Source organism: Chlamydotis macqueenii, chromosome 9 (assembly GCF_036417535.1).
Source record: "Chlamydotis macqueenii isolate bChlMac1 chromosome 9, bChlMac1.mat, whole genome shotgun sequence".
Taxonomy (NCBI): Eukaryota; Metazoa; Chordata; class Aves; order Otidiformes; family Otididae; genus Chlamydotis; species Chlamydotis macqueenii.
Genome location: NC_141564.1, coordinates 4,146,327 through 4,165,870, shown reverse-complemented (window position 1 = coordinate 4,165,870; position 19,544 = coordinate 4,146,327). Strand labels below are relative to the sequence as shown.

The following is a 19,544-nucleotide window of genomic DNA, read 5'->3' as shown; positions in this document are numbered from 1 at the left end:
CCAAATACTAATGTACACTTAATGGACTGCAGATTTCGCAGGATGTTTAAAGTTTCCCCTCTGATCTCTCTGAACTTTGGCCTTCATTTGTTTATACAGGCAGAGGCCAAGAGGTCATACCACTAAAAATCAGCAAATTGTTTACACATATGGCAAGCACGCACCGAGCGGCAGAGTAGTCATGGCTACAGCCATACGCAGCGCATTAAGGCTATTGCTTCAGTTAAAATAACAAAGATAGAGAGTCCACATACGTGATGAGGAGACCTTCCAGTGCAATAAAACTCAGTATGAACCAAGAAATTAATTAGCATTTCTTCAGGAGCCAACGCACAGGTTCCAGTCCAGTCTGCCCCAAGTGACCCACCGTACAGTGCTGGTTTCATAAAATGTGGCAGCCTTCAACATCACCGGTGTCAAAACCCGACCAATTTTTCAGTGCAAGGGCTAATTCAGCACCGTGGCAGTTAATACTGCAAAGAATATAGAAGTCTACAAAGCGAGGCTGGAAAAAAAAGCTGCCACTGAAAGTACGTGAACTCCAAGCACGCTGCTGGGCTGCGCTGGTGTGAACATCAGATTCCGATCTGGTGCCCGTGCCCAATGCCCTTCACCAGAGGCAACTTACTGGGGAGTTTTAGTCAGCGAAAATACATTATTTTCATAATACTTATGCTAGCTTTTAAGCTTAAATTTTCTATGTAAAAAAAAAATCATTAAGTGCTTAAAAGCCCTAACTCCTAAGCCTTTAAAAATTGTTTTAACCTTTACAGAGAAAGATCTTTTAAAAAAGCCTCTCCTAACAGCGTATTTTACATCATATGAATTACCTGGAGATGAGGCATTTTCAGAAGCATAAAGTGTGAACAGGGTGCTAATACCACCCCACACTGGTTTGTTTTGATGGACAGAGAAACATCTTTTTGAGAGCAATTACATGCTCCCTCCTTCAGAGAATGCCAAAAAATAGAAGGTAAACACTACAAGAAATGAGGCAAAGCACCAGGATCTAAAGGAAACTAATCACTTTGTCTTGCTTAAATATACTGTAGCTGTCAAGCTTGCTGAAACCACAGAGAAGAGGAAGCTTTTTTTTTTTTTTTTTTTTTTTTTTTGCTTCAAGATGCCATATCAAGGCTTTGTGGCCTATTCAGTGGCATACTGAACAGGCATACAGAGATGTGGCATACGCAAGAAGAATATGATTAAACATTTACAGTTTTTATTGAAAAGCAGAAGCACGTCGTCTTTAACTATCATGCTCAAACAACACACGCAGACATGACTCCCATTTGCAATGGGGACGCAGCATGCTGTAGAAATAAGTGTCTGTGGTGAGAAAATGCAATGGTGAATCTCAAGCAAAAATTTTCCTTTTTTAATGCTACCTACTTTTTTGCTCATAATACATTTGGGTTTCATAAAAGTCACTTTTCTGGAATAAGATAATTTGTTTGGCCAACCAGTGATGAGTACTTGGCAGAGACAGAGCTAATAAGTAATCTTCTCTTTTGTTTAAAAAAAAAAAAAAAAAAAAGACAAAAACAACCCAAACAAACAACCAAAAAAGGCCAAAACCCCGTCCAAAGATGTGTCAGGTCTGGTAGAATCCTCATAGTTCCTGTACATGAAGTTAAGTTGTGTCAGTAGCTCTCGCATAACATTTCCCCTGCCTCAACCCTGAGTTTCAACGCTGAAGACTGAAATGCCCCATCTCACACTTCCAGTGTTGGAGGTTTTTCAGCAAAAAATCAGGTTTGATAACAGGCTTGATGACAGATCTGATCATCAGTCCCACCCCAAAACTGTTTAAAGACTCAAGTTACTTAAATTCTCTTTATATGCACAAATCAAACAAGACGAGGGGGAGCTTTGATCCAGTCCTGTCCTCACTAGCAGGACTTCTCGGTTCTTATCTTCAAAGGACAACACAAAACTGAACCTGAGAACGCAGGGACTGTCAAGCTCTGACAGGTTTCCCCGCCAGCTATCCCAGGGAAATTAAAAAAAAAAAAAATTTAAAAAACCACCATCAACAAACCACCAAACAAAACAAACACCCACCAGCTAACATATACAGAGCACTGGGGAGAGAAGATTCAAGGAAAAAATGCCAGAGCAAAACATTATTGGGGAGAAAGTGGGACATGGCACAGTTGAAGGCCGCCCAGCTCAGAATTACTGCTGCACAAAGCAAATCTTGTTCTGGCACTTGCCAGCCTCTGAGTCAGAGCCTCAGCATTATTTTAACGCAGCGTTGCTGTCAGGGCGGCTTTCCTCTCGTTGACGCAGCCAGGTAGGCAGCACCATCACTACTTTCAGTGGAATCACCGGCAGAATCATCATGTTTACCTTTTGTATGAAGTCACAGCCAAAATGGACAAAGCACACCCATTTTCAGCAATAAAGTAAATACATCACTGGATAATGTATTGCAGAAGCATCATTGTTTGCACCGAAGCTTGGCTTTATGCTGTACAATGCCCAACAGCGATACAGAGTAAATCCAAATTTCCACTTCTAATAGAAACCTGTGAGAATTAGTTCACATCGCTGAGCAATTCCAGCATCGTAGCTCAAGCAAAATCATAAAAGGTTTATGCAAGGCTTATCAAATTTCTAATTGCTATTTTAGTGTAATAAATACCACATTCAAAGCATAACTTGAGATTACAACATCCACTTCATCTTTGAGAGTAGAGGTGTAACCACTGCTCTTCAAGGTTCTTGGTTCTTAAAAACAGGATACATGGGAAAGGAGTGGAAACACGATCAGAACACGCTAATGTGTGTTTTTTCCTTAAAACTGTCAGATTTGGTGGTTGCCATGGCATCTTTATGAACCAGAGCAGGAATTAAAAGCACCGATATGTCAGGATGCACATAAACCGTAACACACGGTGGACTGACGATGCTTGTTCTCCGCTGTGGGAGCTACTGAACTTAAAATTAAGTATGTCAGCCCCTTCTCATGTTTCAGGTCATGATAACTGGATTCCCTGCTAAATAAACAAACTAGACTAGACTGTAAGGGAAAAAAACAAACAAACAAAACCAAAAACCAACCCAAAACCCCACTGTTATCTGTAAAGCTAATGAGTGCCTTAGATTGCCGGAGGGGTCTCTGTGGCTGGAGGTCTTAATAGGTCAAAGTTGTATAAAACAAGACCAGAATCTTACATGTGCAGGAGCTGGAGAAACTCTTTCTGGCTACACACTTTCACAAGCAACTAGTTACTACCAACCTGAGGCAATCAGATCATTCTCTCCATGATTACAGTTAATTTCTACAAGCAAAAAAAAAAAAAACAACCAAGATATTCAAAACATACCTGAAGAGATCATTACAAAGACCATTCACCATTACAGCTAAAAATCACACCCTTCCATCTGAAACGTCCCTCCTCTGGAAAAGTGACACTGCACCTAAACGTTCTGCTGCTCTCAATAACAACAACTGCCCTAGCTCATGTTAGGGTAAGAATTTATTAATAGTAAGAGTGTGGCAACGTAAAAGAAGAAAAACTCAGCTGGGGAAGAAGGGAAAGAAGCGGGAGGACTGAAAAAAGAAGAGTATCTTGGGGAGAGATGCAGTGCAGAGCCCAGCAGCAAGGGGCAGGAGGTGGCTGGGGCAAAAAGCCAATTAACCCAGCGCCATGTTCTAGGGACAGCGTAGCGGTTTCAACTTGCTGAGAAGAGACTAAGAATTTAATTAGAAAGCGTCAACAAATTAGGATTAAAAGACAAGAAATGCACTTAACCCGGGCAAGAGGGATGCATGTGGAAACAGACAAAAAACCACCACCAATGAGCTGTCTGGTTCCTCAAGCAGGAACTGAAAATTCTGCTTCCTGTTAAATTATCTCAAAAGCTAAAGATTGCTTCTTCACAGCGTTAGCTGCCTAATTACTACCACTTCATCCTCTGATTGCGTGTCTGTAGGGAAAGTTCTTCCTACAGTTTAGCAGTACTGGATTTTCAGACTGCGTTATTTCCATCGCAACCCCCAGAGTAATGCATTATATAAATATCATATCAAACAAACATGTTTAGATAAAGAAAAAAAACCACGTCCATTTAAACATTTTAATTGAAAACCATTTGGGAGAAAGCTCAGGGAGTCTAAAGAGAGATTATCTATTTCTCCTGGCAGTTAACAGTTCTGCAGTTTTGACTTAGATTTCTTTACTGTACAGAGGCCTCCAAGGGGAAGAGGCCATATTTATAATTAGCATTTGTGGTATGTTAGAGGCAGACCGTTGTGAATTAAAATAAACTGAGAACAGTACGGAAGAGGAAAGAAGTTGTGCTTAGTTCCATAGCTCCAAATTTGTTATTTTACCTTAGAACCATCATCCTTATTTCACAATGTTAGACACATGCAGCCTAAGGCCCGAGTGATTCAAGGGTGAAGGTGTGGCCTTCCACAAGGCTAAGAGCAGAAGGTTCCAAGAGACTCCACATCCCAAAACTTCTGTAGCTGCATCAGCAAACTGAGGGGATGCGCCCTGAGCCCCCTTCTTCCCCACACCAGTGACACAGAACAACCCCACAGCTTCTCCCCCGCGGGCTGCAGGGGCAGCCGCAGCTGCCGGGCCCACCCTTCCTCCAGGCCACGCACGGGCCAAGACGGAACCCAGGATAAGCACCGAATACTACAAGAAGGATCTGAGGGTTAAAATATTAACTGGTGCACACAAATCTTTTCTGTAAATTATATTGCTAAGTACACCTTCTCTTTCAAGACAAATGCTCAACAGTCAAAAGAGTTTAGGCAAGAGCCTGGCAAGTTGTAGCTTGCTTTAAAATTGTTGCAATCACATTGTCTTTAATTAGGACACGTCCCACAATGTATCCCAACCAGACCCTTAACTCCAAGGCAGCAGCTGTAGCAGCCAGCATTGCACTTTCAGCAAGCGTGCATGTGACAGGATAAAGAAATTTAAAAGCACTATTGATAGGCATTTTTAGAGACGGCCAGAAGGCCAGTGCTGATGCACACCTGCAGATGTTTCTTCACGACACGCTAGCGAGAGCGTGCTGTGCTGATGTGTGTACGTCGGATGGTTCCCACTAGCAGAGCCCCACAAACCCTCCTGCCAGCACTCAGCATTTCATTTCAACCAACTATGCTATCACACAAGGATGGCTGGAAAAAAAAAAAACCAAAAAAAACCAAACCAAAACAAAAACTTTCTGAAGCCCTCTTCTGCCTTCTCCCCACCTAGGAAGATATTAAATTCTGAATTGTGTACCTATGAGTTGCATTATCAAATTCTATGTCTATGGATCACGTATTATTATTATATACATACAGAATACAAACCATCTGCTTTGCTCTTCCGTGTTGATTAAGAATATGGCCGAGTTGGATCTGTAACGCACACTTATAACAAGTATTTTGACTTCTGGAAGTCAAAATACTGACTATTCTGTCAGGCATTTTTAAGAATCGAAATAAATCCCTACATTCAACTCACCTACACAATGACCAAGTTTTCCACCACAGCACTGTTATCTTGTCCTCCCACTGCTTTGTTTAAACACACAAGTACTAATGTATCAGACATGATCTGCAAGGTACAGATTTATACAGAAGTGTTTCACTACTTCTGTTTCAGTCTATAAATAATCTTCAGGACTCCTCATCAGACAATAGATAGAAATAGCCAAGCTTTTTTTGAACATGCATGTCCCCTGACGAAAAGAGCATCTGAAAAATAATATCTACTGCATTTATGTTATTTGGGATTTTTAATTATTGCAATAGGCAGTGAGTCAGAAGCGTGATGTAAAATTCTGTAAAACTTAGGCACTGAGGAAACATCAGTGTGGTAAATACTGATGGCATCTGATCAAAGAAGCTTGTCCTGGGAAGAACTCAACGTGCTGATGCTGAGCACTCTCCATCCTGTCCCCCTGCCCTCCCTCCCAAACGCTGACAAATATTTGCAACTCCAATTCTCTCAAACACGAGTGAAAAAGTGTCTTGTGAAACTCACAGCACATCATGTGATGCTCAAAGCAGCTTCTGGAAGCAGAATGCTCCGGGTACCAGATGCAGCTGGAAGAACTACGATGCATTTTAATGACAGCATTATTCTAGGAGCAATATCCTGAGTTCAGAGGGCACACAGGTTCTTGATCTTTGAGACCTGCAGCCTTAGTCTTCTATGATTCTTCCATCTATGCCATAGTTAACGTACTTCAAAGTCTGCTTCATCTCTCTATCACTACGACACATGTTTAAGTTCGCTGCAGCTGTGCAAGCCCACGATTTGATCCTTTCACTCTTCCGTTCCTGCAAGCCTTGCACTCTTTGCCAGACGACTGCAACACACAGGCCTTTAAAGTATTCAGAGGCCTTCTATTTAAACAGCAAGCACTGAACACTAGAGATCCCTGCAGCCGAGGTCTGCATCTGCTCTATAAGACACCACACAAACACCCCTTGCAGGCTGCAGTACGCACTCTGAGCAGTGACAATTAATCACCGAACAGCGAGTCACACGGCACCGTTTGACAGCAGAGCTTCCAGAACAGCTAGGTTACCATTGCCAGAGCTACTAAAAGCTGTAATCAGCAGTGTAAGATACTTCCAAGGAAGATAAAAAAAAAAAAAAAAAAAAAAAAAAAAAAAAAGAGAGAGAGAGAGAGAACCTGTAAGGTTAAAAAGCAAGCAATCAACAACACCCCTCTGCCCATATTCAAATATATTTAAAATTGCAAATACAACACGTGCGCCTCACTGCTCTTCAAGATCCACTCTGATTGTCACAAGAACAATTACCAAAGCCTGTAATATTACGCGCTATGAGAGCGCAGAGGAAGAGTGCCACAACCAAACCTGCACCGCTGGGCAGAAACACTTTTTGCAGAGAACGGGTGTTTGCTTTAGAGCACCAGCTAAGCAAGCTACTTGGGTTTCCTGAATGCTGTTTTTGTTGCAGGACAGTAATGGATCAGTGAACGTGTGATAACAAATGATGTGATTCCAGGATGCCAAACTTCACCCCACGGCAAAGTGACTTTAAACTTCCTCTTCACGTGATCAGGTTAACACTCAGGCCTACATAAAAGCTCAGTTTACAAGTTTGCTTTTAGCCATTGGCTCATGCTTTAAAGAAAAAAAAAAAAAAAAAAAAAAAATAGAGACTACTTTGACTTTCTCAGGGACAGTTTAGGAAGCTATCTCCTGCGTCTTCCAGCAAAATTATCCCACGAGAAACCGGATGGGAATTCTTCTCTCTGCCACCTCACAGACCACAGCTATCCTGCTCTTCTTAGCCCCCTTCATTTTGTAATTTCTACCAAACTCATTCACATCCTCCTCCTGTGTTTTCATCTTTCTAGAGCTCCCCTGAGCAAAAGGAATGCAGAACGATTCCTTGGTGGACCCAGCCGAGCTGTACTCTGCTTAGTTTGGCAGATAAAAAAAAAAAAAAAAAAAAAACCCGAAAGCACTCGGGAAGCTGCCGTTCAGCATCCAGCTGTAATAACCTGCAGGGCTTCTGTGGATAAAGATTCTTTCCCCCAGTGCTTATTACCGCTGTTTACGAAAAAGGCAATCTTACACAGGGTCAAATTACTTAATTATGTTTCTACTTCATATCCCACATGTAAGGCTAATGAGCAGAGAATTAATTTTTGACAGAAAAAAATTAGACCACCTTCTCCTAACTGAAAAGAATAGTACACGCCTTTAGAAGTTACTAACTGAAGGGCAGCTGTTGTACACTTGCTATTATTCTCTTTTTACAAGACCAGGTTTCATTCATAAAGGCCAAAAGCCATGAAAATTGTCTTCAGTCATCTATTTTTTGTTAAATCTATCTATTTATGTTCATGGTTCCTCATCTGGCTGAGACAACAGAGCCTTAAACAAGAACCAAATTCCACTTATTACCTCCCACTCCCCAACCGTAGACAAACGGGCACGATGGAACGCACGCAGTGCTGCGTATGGACCTGGCACAGCACACGTCTTCCCGAGCAGTGAGAAGAACTGGACAAGACTCAGTTCTGCAACTCATCTTCTGGTGGGCTACTGCTTCAGGGTCACGGCAGCAACACGCTGCTCCTTACTACGTAACCATTTTATTTGATAGTACCCCTTTTGATCAAAAATAGCTCACGCTTATCCAAAACCCCGTATTTCTGGAGAAGAAAATACCCTAAGAGAGCACCTTCCTAAATGAACTACGGAACAGTTCTTACTCTTTCAGAAAAACTGTTGAAAGCAACATTTGACCCAAGCTCCCCAATTCCTGGGGATCCACAGCTGCTTCCGAGGGTCCTGGAACGGCAGCTATGGAAAGAAAGCCCACTGGCCTGCACTCAGCTATGTTTATCCACACCATGTAAGAGTTCCCACTACTACAGGAAATTTTTACAGGATCCACAAATCCTGTTTGGAAACCACAGATTTAAAACATATCCTCCAGTAAACAAGAGTTTTACTGTTAAATATACCCAGGAAGTTTCTCAGAATCTTTTTTCTCAGTCTGTTCACTTTCTTTGGACGCAGATTTCTTGCCACTCTGCTTTCCAAAAGGAAAAATATTTTGATAGAATCCATGCCATCATTACAAGACACAAAGGAGAGACAGTAGTTGTGGCCAGTAACTACAGAATGCAACCTCCTCAGAGTGGACAATCCCCTAGCCCCCAGCACACTCTGTTCACAGTGAAAGGATAAAGAAATAAATCCTTCATGAGAAAAGTTGTAAGACAGCGTAATAAAGAAATATGGTGGCACTTACGGTCAAGTCCGTTGATGTATCTCATTGTAATTTCACAGTGCCCCCAAACTGCACTGACTATGGGGTAAAGTTTTTTCCCTTTTAGTCCCCTGAAGGCCACTCCAAGGTACTGTCCATCCACCATGAAGCTAAGCGTCCCTTCATCCATATCCAAAACCACCAGTAAGGAGTCCGGGAGTACAAAAGACTCGTCCGGTTCCAAAAACACAGGATACGTGACCCCCGGCTGGTTTTTACAATTGTGGTAGAGTTTGTTGCGCCCCAGATCCCAGCCCCACGATTCGCTGTTGCTACCAACCAACGACGTGTATCCCACCGAGTGCAGCGGAGCTTCGGCCGTGGAGACCCCCACCACGGCGTGAGTTCCCCGTTGCCGCGTGGGCCAGTGGATTTGCCAGACGTGCAGGCCTCTCGTGTAGCCAACTTTGCCCCGGATGCAATCTGTGCTTTGGGCGACTGGGTGTCTATGAAAAGTCAGTTTATCGTCCTCTTTTACAAATATATTTAAGGAGCGATCTTCGTTGTTCCAAGCGTGTTTATACTGGACCTCCAGCTTGGCAGGGGGCATATCCAACAGCATATCCAGTCGGGCAGGCTTGCAAAAATCCGGGCCTCTCAGCTCCCGTTTCACAGGTCTATAAGGGGGCTCCCTTACATCCACAGACTTTATGCTCCCTGAGATTTTCTGGCCCATTGCTTGGCTGCAGATTTACAAAGGAGAAGGAAAAGTTGACTTTGGCCCAACGTTACCTCATGAAAGCACTTTTACGCTGAGCCAGTGACCCGACAAGCCGACTGGATTTACTTCTCCTGTTTGGAGCTTTTTAGCAGCAACGTTTTCAGAGAAAAAAAGGCTCCTGAAAGAAAGCAGAAAGTTTCCAGTTAGTTTAAGAAAGCCAACAGAAAACCCACAGCATATTCTTAAAGAACAACTTCTCATCCCCAGTAGTTATTTTGAACAGAAAGCTGACAATTCACCGCTTTTTGTTCCGTATCCTACGGCACTAAGCAGCCTGCCAGCAGGATACGGAGCCCACCAGCGCACAGAGCGCAGACAGTCATTTCCTCCAATTCATAATCGGATGCAGACGTTCTCCACCTTCTGCCCTTCCACCCATTCTGTCTGGCCAAGTTCACAGCCGTCCTGAAGAAGGCAGACGCTATTTCCCCAGCAACAGCAATAAACTTTACGGTCGGCGGTGGCTTCACTTTCACTTACGCTTTTGTTTCATGGCCTTAGAAACACGCGCTAGGGCAGAATCTCCTTTTATTTCGAGCTGGCAACACAGGGCTTCAGCTTCTGTGCCATTATGAAAGCAAATACAGTCAAAGGCAAATGGCTGCAAATTTTAAATGTTTACTTTAAACATACTCTGTCCTTAAATAAAATAAAAAAATAAAAAAACCAACAAAAATTCATCAAGCTTTAGGATTTTTTATGAAGAATAAAAAAGAAAAAAATTAGCTGGAAGTGGTCAAAAGCACCGAGGTAAGATGTTTCCGAAGTTGTCTATGAGAGATTCTTTGCAGCCTGGATAAATTCAATTAATTCACCTTTTAGAGCTCAGGCAGAGTGCAAAGGGAAGCCAAGAACCTCAAAGTAGTAAAGGAATAAAAACGAAGACACAGTCCTACAAACTGGAGTAGATGATTGACATGGGATCAAATAAAGTGTCTGCAGCAGCAGACATATTTCTGTCTTCTAGAAAAATAAGTGCCAAGTCCAGAAATGCTCAAATACAGCTGAGAAGACCCACTTGTTTATTTACTGACAGTGATGAAGTGTCTCCAGAAGCAGCAAAAATCACCAGACTCTCAAAAGCATGAAGATCCTAGGCGACAGCTGGTTTTCATAAAACACCAACAACTGCACAAGGGCATAAATGTCTTGCCAAAAGCATCTTGCAAGACTTTACCTGGTAAGCCACAGAATCACAGAATGGTTTGGGTTGGAAGGGACCTTCAAAGCCCACCCAGCCCAACCCCCCTGCCAGGAGCAGGGACATCTCCAACCAGATCAGGTTGCTCAGAGCCCCGGCCAACCTGGCCTGGAATGTTTCCAGGGATGGGGCATCCACCACCTCTCTGGGCAACCTGGGCCAGTGCTCCACCACCCTCAGTATAAAAAATTTCTTCCTTACATCCAGTCTGAATCTGCTTCTTTCTATTTTAAAACCATTACCCATTGTCCTATTGCTGCAGGCCCTGCTGAAGAGTTTGTTCCCATCTTTCTTGTAGGCCCCCTTTAGGTACTGGAAGGCATGTATTAAATATAGAAATGAAACGTCTGTCTTACATGAACATTTTTTTTTTTGGGGAAAATAAAAGTACAAAAAACTAAAAAATGTATTTTCAAATCTATGTGACAGTGAAGTTACTGTATAAAGATGTTATTTTCAGGTGACTAGTCCCACATGTGTATATGTGCATACCTCACAAACAGCTACCTCTTTGCACCTAATTTTCATCTTTAAAAATCAAGATTAAACATAAGCCCCCAAGCCCCTCACATAGAATCGTAGAATGGTTAGGGTTGGAAGGGACCTTCAAAGGTCATCTAGTCCAACCCCCCTGCAAGGAGCAGGGACATCCCCAACCAGATCAGGTTGCTCAGAGCCTCATCCAGCCTGGCCTTGAATGTTTCCAGGGATGGGGCAGCCACCACCTTTCTGGGCAACATCACACTCGTAGGAGGATTCAGAATGATTCACAGGAGCTCCCCACTTGAGATCAGCTCGAGCGATCCTGCTTCCTTCTTCCAAACCATGTAAAAGGAATTTGAAATTTTAAATAATCATCACATTTAACTTGACGTTTGCTGTTCCCACTATTGCAGAAGTACTTGTAGGTTGTGTCAAAGGTACGATGGCAAATTCGGCCCATGGAAACAAGTCCAATACCTGATTCCACAATAATAATCCTGGGGGAGGTGAAACGCTGACACTGATGTACACACAGGAGAGCAAGAGGGAGGAAATGTCATCAGGTAAGGAAGCTTTCCTAGGAGGATACACGCTGAGGGATTGGGTAGTTCCTTCGAAAGGGGTGCTTGATTACTTGAGCTTGAAAGAAAAATATGAAAAGGGAGATGTCAGATGTTCAAAGGGAACCCCAGTGATTGTTCTATGAGATTAAGCTCTACATTTCTTGGAAAAATCTCCTCTTTAAAGCACAAAATGATGGCTGTATCCCTGTCAGAGTGCCGAGGAGAGACGGCCAGGGAAGTCCTCAGTGCATCTTCCTGTATGGCTTCCTGATCACATGAGAAGCTGAACTTGGCACAGAGGCTTATCTGGCAAACCACCAAGAGATTATAAACACCACAGTGACTCACTTGGCAAGCCACAGACAAACATTCTTCCTAATGTGCCCCAAACTGTAACGTAAATAGGCCACTAATAAATAGATTGGTAATTCAGAGGAGCAAAATGCATCACTGTGAGCACTTTGACAAGTGCACAACTGTTTCTTCACTCCAGGATGATAATGTAGACTCTTACTAATGCATTCAAGATGCGGCAGTTCCTGAGCAGTGGTGCAGCTCAAAAGCTACCTTGCACTGCGTACTTCTCCCACCCACTGTAACGTATTACGCGCTCTTGCATCCTAGTTGCAGGTAGCCGGTAGTTGTTCTCAGCTTCTCCTAGACAGCCAACTACAGCCACACTCATCTCATTCAAGTATGACTGGACTTGAACCAGTAAATGCAAAAAACAAAGCCTTATATGAGAAGGCAGCGAGGGGTTGCAACGCGTACCACCTGCTCACAACCCGGTGCAACATTAACGTGAGCTCCAAAGGGAAGGACTTGTGCTGGAAGTCCTCCTAGCAGCTCACAATGGGAGCGACCTGTCTCAAAGACAAGATCGTCTATTCGCTTTCCTTGTCTGCATCCTGCCCACTTCCACCAAGCAGATGGCAGAGACCCATGCCGAGGTGAGGAACGGCTGCAGCGGCATCCCCTTGTCCCTCACCCCATCAGAAGCTGCTGCTGGAGAAGTGCAGCTCACCAGCCTGTCTCCAGTGACAAACATTCCCCTCCCCACTTCCACAGGTGACACCACACTTCCAACACAGAAGCCTCAGCAGCGTCACATTCACATCGTTCCTGTCAGGATCTCCAAGCAGCTTCTCCCTACAGAGCTATCCAATTATCCCACGCCAGCGGCTGTTGGGAAAGCCGAGCACAGCACTCACGAGGGGAAACGGAGCAATTCATCTGGCAAAGGTACTCCAAACCAGCTTCCTCTCTGCAGAGCTGAATGGCTACACCACAGATTACACACTATTCAATCAATTTACAGAACTATTTCATTTTAAAACCTTCTCACCATCTTCTGAATTAATAAAAACTTGCCAAGGTACAGCACCATCACTCAACTCCTGGGACTTTTATAACCTTTACTACTTAGAGAAGCTTAGATTTCCTTACCTGTTTCTTCTCGCTAGGCACGTAAATATTCTGATATTAAAAGAACATGTATTTTCACTGTATGGTTTTGATTCAAAGGTTTTTTCCAAAGCTTTGCTCTTCCAGTAATTTCAAACCACTACAGGATGTAGGAAATAAATAAATATTTCAATCTGGCTTAACACACATGATCTCTCCACTATACCTGTTTAGTGACTACAACTGAAACACTAAGTTTCATCAGTTATCCCTGTGATAAAAGATATTTTGCAGAAAATAAAGTAGTATCTTCATGGGAAGAGAACCACCACCACGTTAGTACACTCCTTCAGCAACTGGAAGTCTCTGGTTGAGAAGACTGCTAGTTTTTGTAACCCACGTTATTTCTGTCTCACAGTTCCAGACTCTTGCCACGCTTTGTCCGGATATGATTAGATTAAGTATACTGCACAAGAACAAGCCAACTCCAAACAGGAAAAGTGTGTCAACGTCGCTTAGCAGTGTCCTCATGCAGACTGCCAAAATATTTAGGGAAGTTATTCATAACAAGAACACAAATTATACTTACTAGAGAAAGGCTTGCTAGGATGTCACTCTGCTGTAATTAAATAGGGTGCTTTTTTGCCCCATCCCTGGAAACATTCCAGGCCAGGTTTGCTGGGGCTCTGAGCAACCTGATCTGGTTGGGGATGTCCCTGCTCCTGGCAGGGGGGTTGGACTGGGTGGGCTTTGAAGGTCCCTTCCCACCCAAACCATTCTACAATCCTACATCGGCATCGGTAAAACATAACTGCTGATAAAAGAAACATACTTTTTGCAAAGTCAGTTTTCAGCACTCAGTTCTATTTCCCTCTGGATTTCATGAACTAGATGTGCAGAAAGCTTGAAAAACATGTATAAGAAGTGACACCACATAAAGACAATTCAAAACTACACTAAGAACTTGCTGATGCTTAGGTTAATTCTGCTAAATTGACACTAGATGAGTCCCAACTAACAATACTGATCTGTAAAACTGTCTATCAGTAGAAGCAGGGAAGGTGATGCCTCTATCTACCAGCATGTCAAACTTCTACGCAGCAGTCCCCACTCTCTTTGCTATCGACCCTCGCTGGTTTTTTCCCTTCCCGCAGCCAAACCTCACCTCCTTGCCACCTCCCCTGCCAAGCAAGCACTCCCAAACGCTAAAGGTTGCAACAGGAGGCTCTGAACCAAGGCCTCTTCTCCGTGGGCACCAAAATTATTTGTTCCCCAGATGCCTGAACAGGACACAGACACAAAGTGTTGAGTACTCTGAATCTAACTCTGGTCCTAATGCCTCCACAGGAGCCACATGAAGAAGAAAAACATGAGCTCTGCTGTGCTGGGCAAGCTGCTGAAGAAGGGTTTATAAGTTCAAGAACAAGCACTTGTACATCAGCCCAGACAATGCAAGGGCACGCGGCCCAGCGTCTATCAACTGCGTTCCCAGTGCGCAAACAGCTACATAACCATGACAACGCTGTTTTGAGGGTGACAATGAATTAAGCACATTTTTGGCACCCTGAAGAGATTGGTCAGCTTGGATTCAACTGTAGACCCTGGTATCCAACGCTGTTGATTTATCACCCCCTTGGAAAAATGTTGGCTTCCTTTGTCAGACTGGGAATATACAGTAACAAAGCAACCAGACAAAAACGCTTGGATACTCTGAACTATCCTGCGCTGCAGATAAAGTGTGATGCTGCACGCACACTTAGCAAGTGACATTTAACACGTGGAAGGAACAATGCAGCACTAAGTCAGGACTTCTTCAGTTCCTGAAAGGGATGCAGATCCTGAAAATCCCAAGGACATTCCTCCGTAGAGGGTAACCTGTTTTGTCATGTTACAAATATGTAATTGTTTCAAAATTCAAGATAAGCTTGTTATTAAAATAAACTGTGCATTTAGCTGCTTGGAATTAGAATAATTTGAAATACCACACCATCTGTACCACTGGAGTTAGAAGCAGTTTAGTCATATGGTGAGGAATTCAGAAGGAATCTTGGGTAGCTACGAATACAGCAGACCGTGTATTTTTAAATACTTCCATCCACCATAGTTTGGAACTGAGCTGACTTGAGGTTTTGGGTTGGTTTCATGCCTTCCGTCTCTCTGCATGTGTCTCTGGAACACGCGTCTCTAGTACTGAAAGTTGGTTTTAGATGCAAACATTTATACTCTGAAGAAACATAAAAGATTACAAAAAAAAAAAACCACTTCAATTCTGTAAACAGGTTTTTTGCATAATGACTTCTCAGTTAGAATACAGCAGTGTAATTTGAAGAACAAATATAGTAACATAATACAATAAAAGTTACTTTTTTTACTATGCAAGTACTTTTTAAAAAAGCACCATTCCAGTTCTAAAGTTACTGAAAGGAAACATTTCCTTTCTTTCCAAGGTATTTAACAGGAATACTCATATGATTCCACAATTGCCGTAATCTTACAGGTGTTCAAGCTGCTACATCCCTGCTACCACCCCTTCCTATTCGTTCTTCCCTTTTGTCTTGCAGCAACCTGCATTCACATGGGTCTGCCTCAGAAAGCTGAAGTGGGCAACAATCTAGTATTTTATTTTGCCAGGTGATTTTCAGGTGGATAGACCCTCTGGTCGGGTACATCAGACAGTCATGTAAACACTTACTCTGGCATAAGAGAAGAGAAAGAAAAGAAAAAAAAAATTGAAAGGCAGAACCATCTATTTAGGCAGCAGCCCAAGCCGTGGAGGGAATTTCCAGTCACTTCAAGCTGCCCTAAGGGGCACAGCTGAACTTCACGTCTAAATTCAGTACAGTCACGAGCTTCTGCTTACATCTTCCTCACCCTTCAGGCAGAAAAATCATCCTTCAGCCACCCTTCTGTTAGAGGGAGTACCATCCCAAACGGCTGACGTAGCCATCTGGAACATTTAAGTGTCAGGGTTACATTAAATGTGCAGATTAACACATGAAATAGGCTTAACACTAAATTGAGAATTATGTTTTTAGCTCCACTTTGCATTTACAGGATCATCTGCCATTTTACATTTCTACTCAGCCGTGCTTCACCAACTAATATCAATAGGTGTCCAACCATGTGAGATTTAAAGTCCAAGGAATAATTTTTAATATTGCAGTTTCTCTCCAGTCATTACTACTTTTCACCAGTCTAGCACTTTTTTTAGACAGTTTATTTTACATTTTACCTCCACAGCTTTGTAGAGGATCAATATCCCCTACAGCTTCAGTTTCAAAACCAGAACATTCATTAAACGATGACCTCAGATGGGGCTGAATACCTTCCCGCTACCTTTCTTTTGCTGTAACGTACAGTGGAGCCAGTTAAAACGAAAGAAAAGTTAGGAAGTCACAGATGAGAGAGACTCCTGGAAAGCATCATTCCTCAGCCTAGCCAGCAGCTAATCCCAGGGGATGTGCCAGAGATGATCCCCGAGTAGTGCGAGGGAAGGTCCAAAGATGGTAGAAACCGACAATCAGAGAGACAAGAGCTCCTCTAGCTTGACAAGATTGTTCACCAGAACTTTATTGCAACTGCAGAAGCTGCCATAACATGCTCCAGTGAAAATCTGGCCCCTTAGCTCAAGCTTCAGGCTTAGTGTTCCATGTGTGTCAACATTTTCCAAGCCTGGCAAGTCTTCATATATCATGATGGAGCCTAGGTCTAGACTTGCTAGACTCTACAAGAGATGGCACGATCTGGTTGTACCCATCTACATGTTTTGCAGTGGATAATTCTAGTGCTTAGCCTCCATACCATTTATAAGATGACATTCACTAACGGCTTAAAATTTGCAGTGCTTTTGGAATGGCCAGGATACTTTTGTCGTCTTCTTTTCCTTCTAAGCCCTACTCTGTTTAATCCTCATTTGAATTGAAGCGGCAACGTACAGACAATGCCGTCAGATGCTCTTGCTGTTGGTGGACCAGAAGCAAACACATCGGATGGTCCAGCTGAAGCAGCCCGTCAGAGGCACGTCCCAATCTGACCTGGAGGACCTCAATAGATTGATGCAGAAGAGATGCCCACGGAGGCAGTCTTCAACACACCATAGGTGATCCCATTCCCTCCACTCAGGATTGCACTGGGAGAGGGGGAGGGCAGGGTTGGAGGGAACCCAGCCATTGTACTTGCACAAACACGCAGGAGATGAATACAGAAGAACAAGTTCGATCCTGAACAAAAGCGTATTCTTCTGTTTAATAGGAAAATAGGCTTACACAATCACACCATCTGCAGCCCTCCTAACCCTTCCCATTAACTATTTCAGTGACTAGCCACCACAGCCAGATCTGAGAGGACAGCAGCAGGCTCAAAGATAACTCTGGTCCTACGGGAGAGGCAGCTGAGGAGGGGACAGACACCTTGGAAGTGACCCCAGGGAAGACCAAGCTGGGCTGCAGTTCACATCTCGCCAAGGAACCCAGAAGAGAATGAGCTCCCTTCAAAGATGTAACTGCAGGAAAAGAGTCCTGAAGATTTCATACTGAGTCAGCCACAAGACGCAGATCCAGGAAGCAATGCTTCATCAGTCCTGCGCTTTCTGGAGTGGTTTAGGTTAAAGAATAGAAATTAAGTAAATACACTTCACATATATCAAGGAAGCACCATCACAAATTCAGATCACGTGGATTATTTTGTATTTCTCGGGTGAGGTGACAAATGAAGCTGCCTACAGCTTTTGAGCGCTAACAAAAAGACAAACCAACTCGCTGTTAAATAAATAAATGTATGTTTTCTCAGAAAAACTTAACACATTTTTAATGCAACAGCAATCAATTTCATCTGTCTCACACACATGCCCCTGCTAAAGCCCATCTGTCAGCTGAGAACAATTGCACAGACAAACAGGGATGACGGGGAAAGCAATATCACAGAAACAAACCTCCCCAGCTCCAAGCAACACAATTGATTTTCCTTATGCACATAAAAGCTTTCCCGTTTTACAGAGCAGAATTTTCATTTGTGTTTGCTATTAATTTAGGAAATAGGACACTTGGTAATGCAGAGAGGCTGGGAAAGGCCACCAAGATTTAAGGAGTTAAAGACTTAGAGCCAGTTATGTCCCCATGTCCAGTCTGTGCAGCCACTCCTGAAGACACAAGGGACGCCTTGGTGAGAACTCAGGATGGTCTCGCTGTGGGGAAGGCTACGTGGAATGTTATTTTCTTTCTGGATCTTTCACTGTCCCAGAGCCAGATTAAGGGGAAGAGCTACCTTTTCAAATACTGTTCTACAGAGAAAGAGCATCCCAGGCTGTTTCCAGTGTTAAAATCTGAGAGGGTCTCCAACTAGGAAAAGCCACAGTGAAAGAAGTTGCTACTCTTACTCTGAGTAGCATTTACATCTCCTTACTACTGACATGACTAACAGCATAGAAGAATTTCGTATTACAAGTGCCAACAATTCCAGGTATTTTTGACCCCAGGAAAGTACTTTAAAAAGCCCCACACTAGACTTCCTAATAGAGGCATGGATAAAAATAACCCAGCTCTGTGCCTGCCTACAGGAGACTCACCACAGACTACGATCTTTGAGCTCAAATGCAAGGTCCGTAGCTCTCAAAGTAACTGCACACTTCAGTTCCCACTGCTAAGAGATATAAAAATGAGCATGCTCCAACTAATCGTTCCACAAAAAAACAAACAAACAACCAAACAACCTGTATTTGATATTATTGCAAAGAATCTTCACAACATCATCTAAATTTGTGAGATATTGATTCTCCAGGAACTCTGGCAGGTCCCTGCTTTGCGCTGGAGAAAAATATGCTCAGCCTAAACTTGGATCAGCAGCACTATACAGAAAGAGAAAGCACAGCAGTAAATACAAGCTGAGCTCCATCAACAGGTATAATATCTATTTTATAGAAAGTTATTGAGAGTTTTTAAATCTGGAAGAACAAGTGAAACCCTAGATTGCATACGGATATACAGACCACCTTGATTTCCAGCATAATGAAGAGTAAAAGTAACATTTAGAAATATGTTTAAAAGTAAGATATTACCTCCAGGAGGGAAAAAAAAAAAAGAAAAGAAAAGAAAAAGACAAAAAGTAATTTTCCCATTGAGTTATAAGTATGACCTGCATTCCTGAACAAATAGTGGAAAAATTATTCTTTTTCAACTTTCTTTGAGCTGGACTTTGTTTTTGTTTACCACATCCTCAAGAACAGCACAGGCAGGATAGAATTCAGTTGATTAATAGAAATGTCCTTCCAGAATCACATCACAGCCAAGATACTGGTATCAACCTAAATGCAAATTTGCATTTATCAAGCAAGCTATGGCTTACAATTGCCTAAGACTCAGAAGTCACTTACAAACCACGCCACTCTGCTGAATGTA

General features: G+C 42.9%; 1 protein-coding gene across 2 annotated transcripts in view; it reads right to left on the bottom strand.

The window, feature by feature from the left end:
- Positions 1-19,544, bottom strand: part of SPSB4 (splA/ryanodine receptor domain and SOCS box containing 4) — an 81,275-nt gene that overhangs the window by 49,468 nt on the left and 12,263 nt on the right. The window contains exon 2 of one of the 2 annotated variants that reach the window (XM_086754654.1): positions 8,763-9,619. In XM_086754654.1, coding sequence (XP_086610780.1) covers positions 8,763-9,456 — 694 coding nt within the window. In that variant the 5' untranslated portion in view covers positions 9,457-9,619. The remainder of the gene's footprint in view (positions 1-8,762; positions 9,620-19,544) is intronic. The other variant, XM_086754655.1, reaches the window with a different exon arrangement.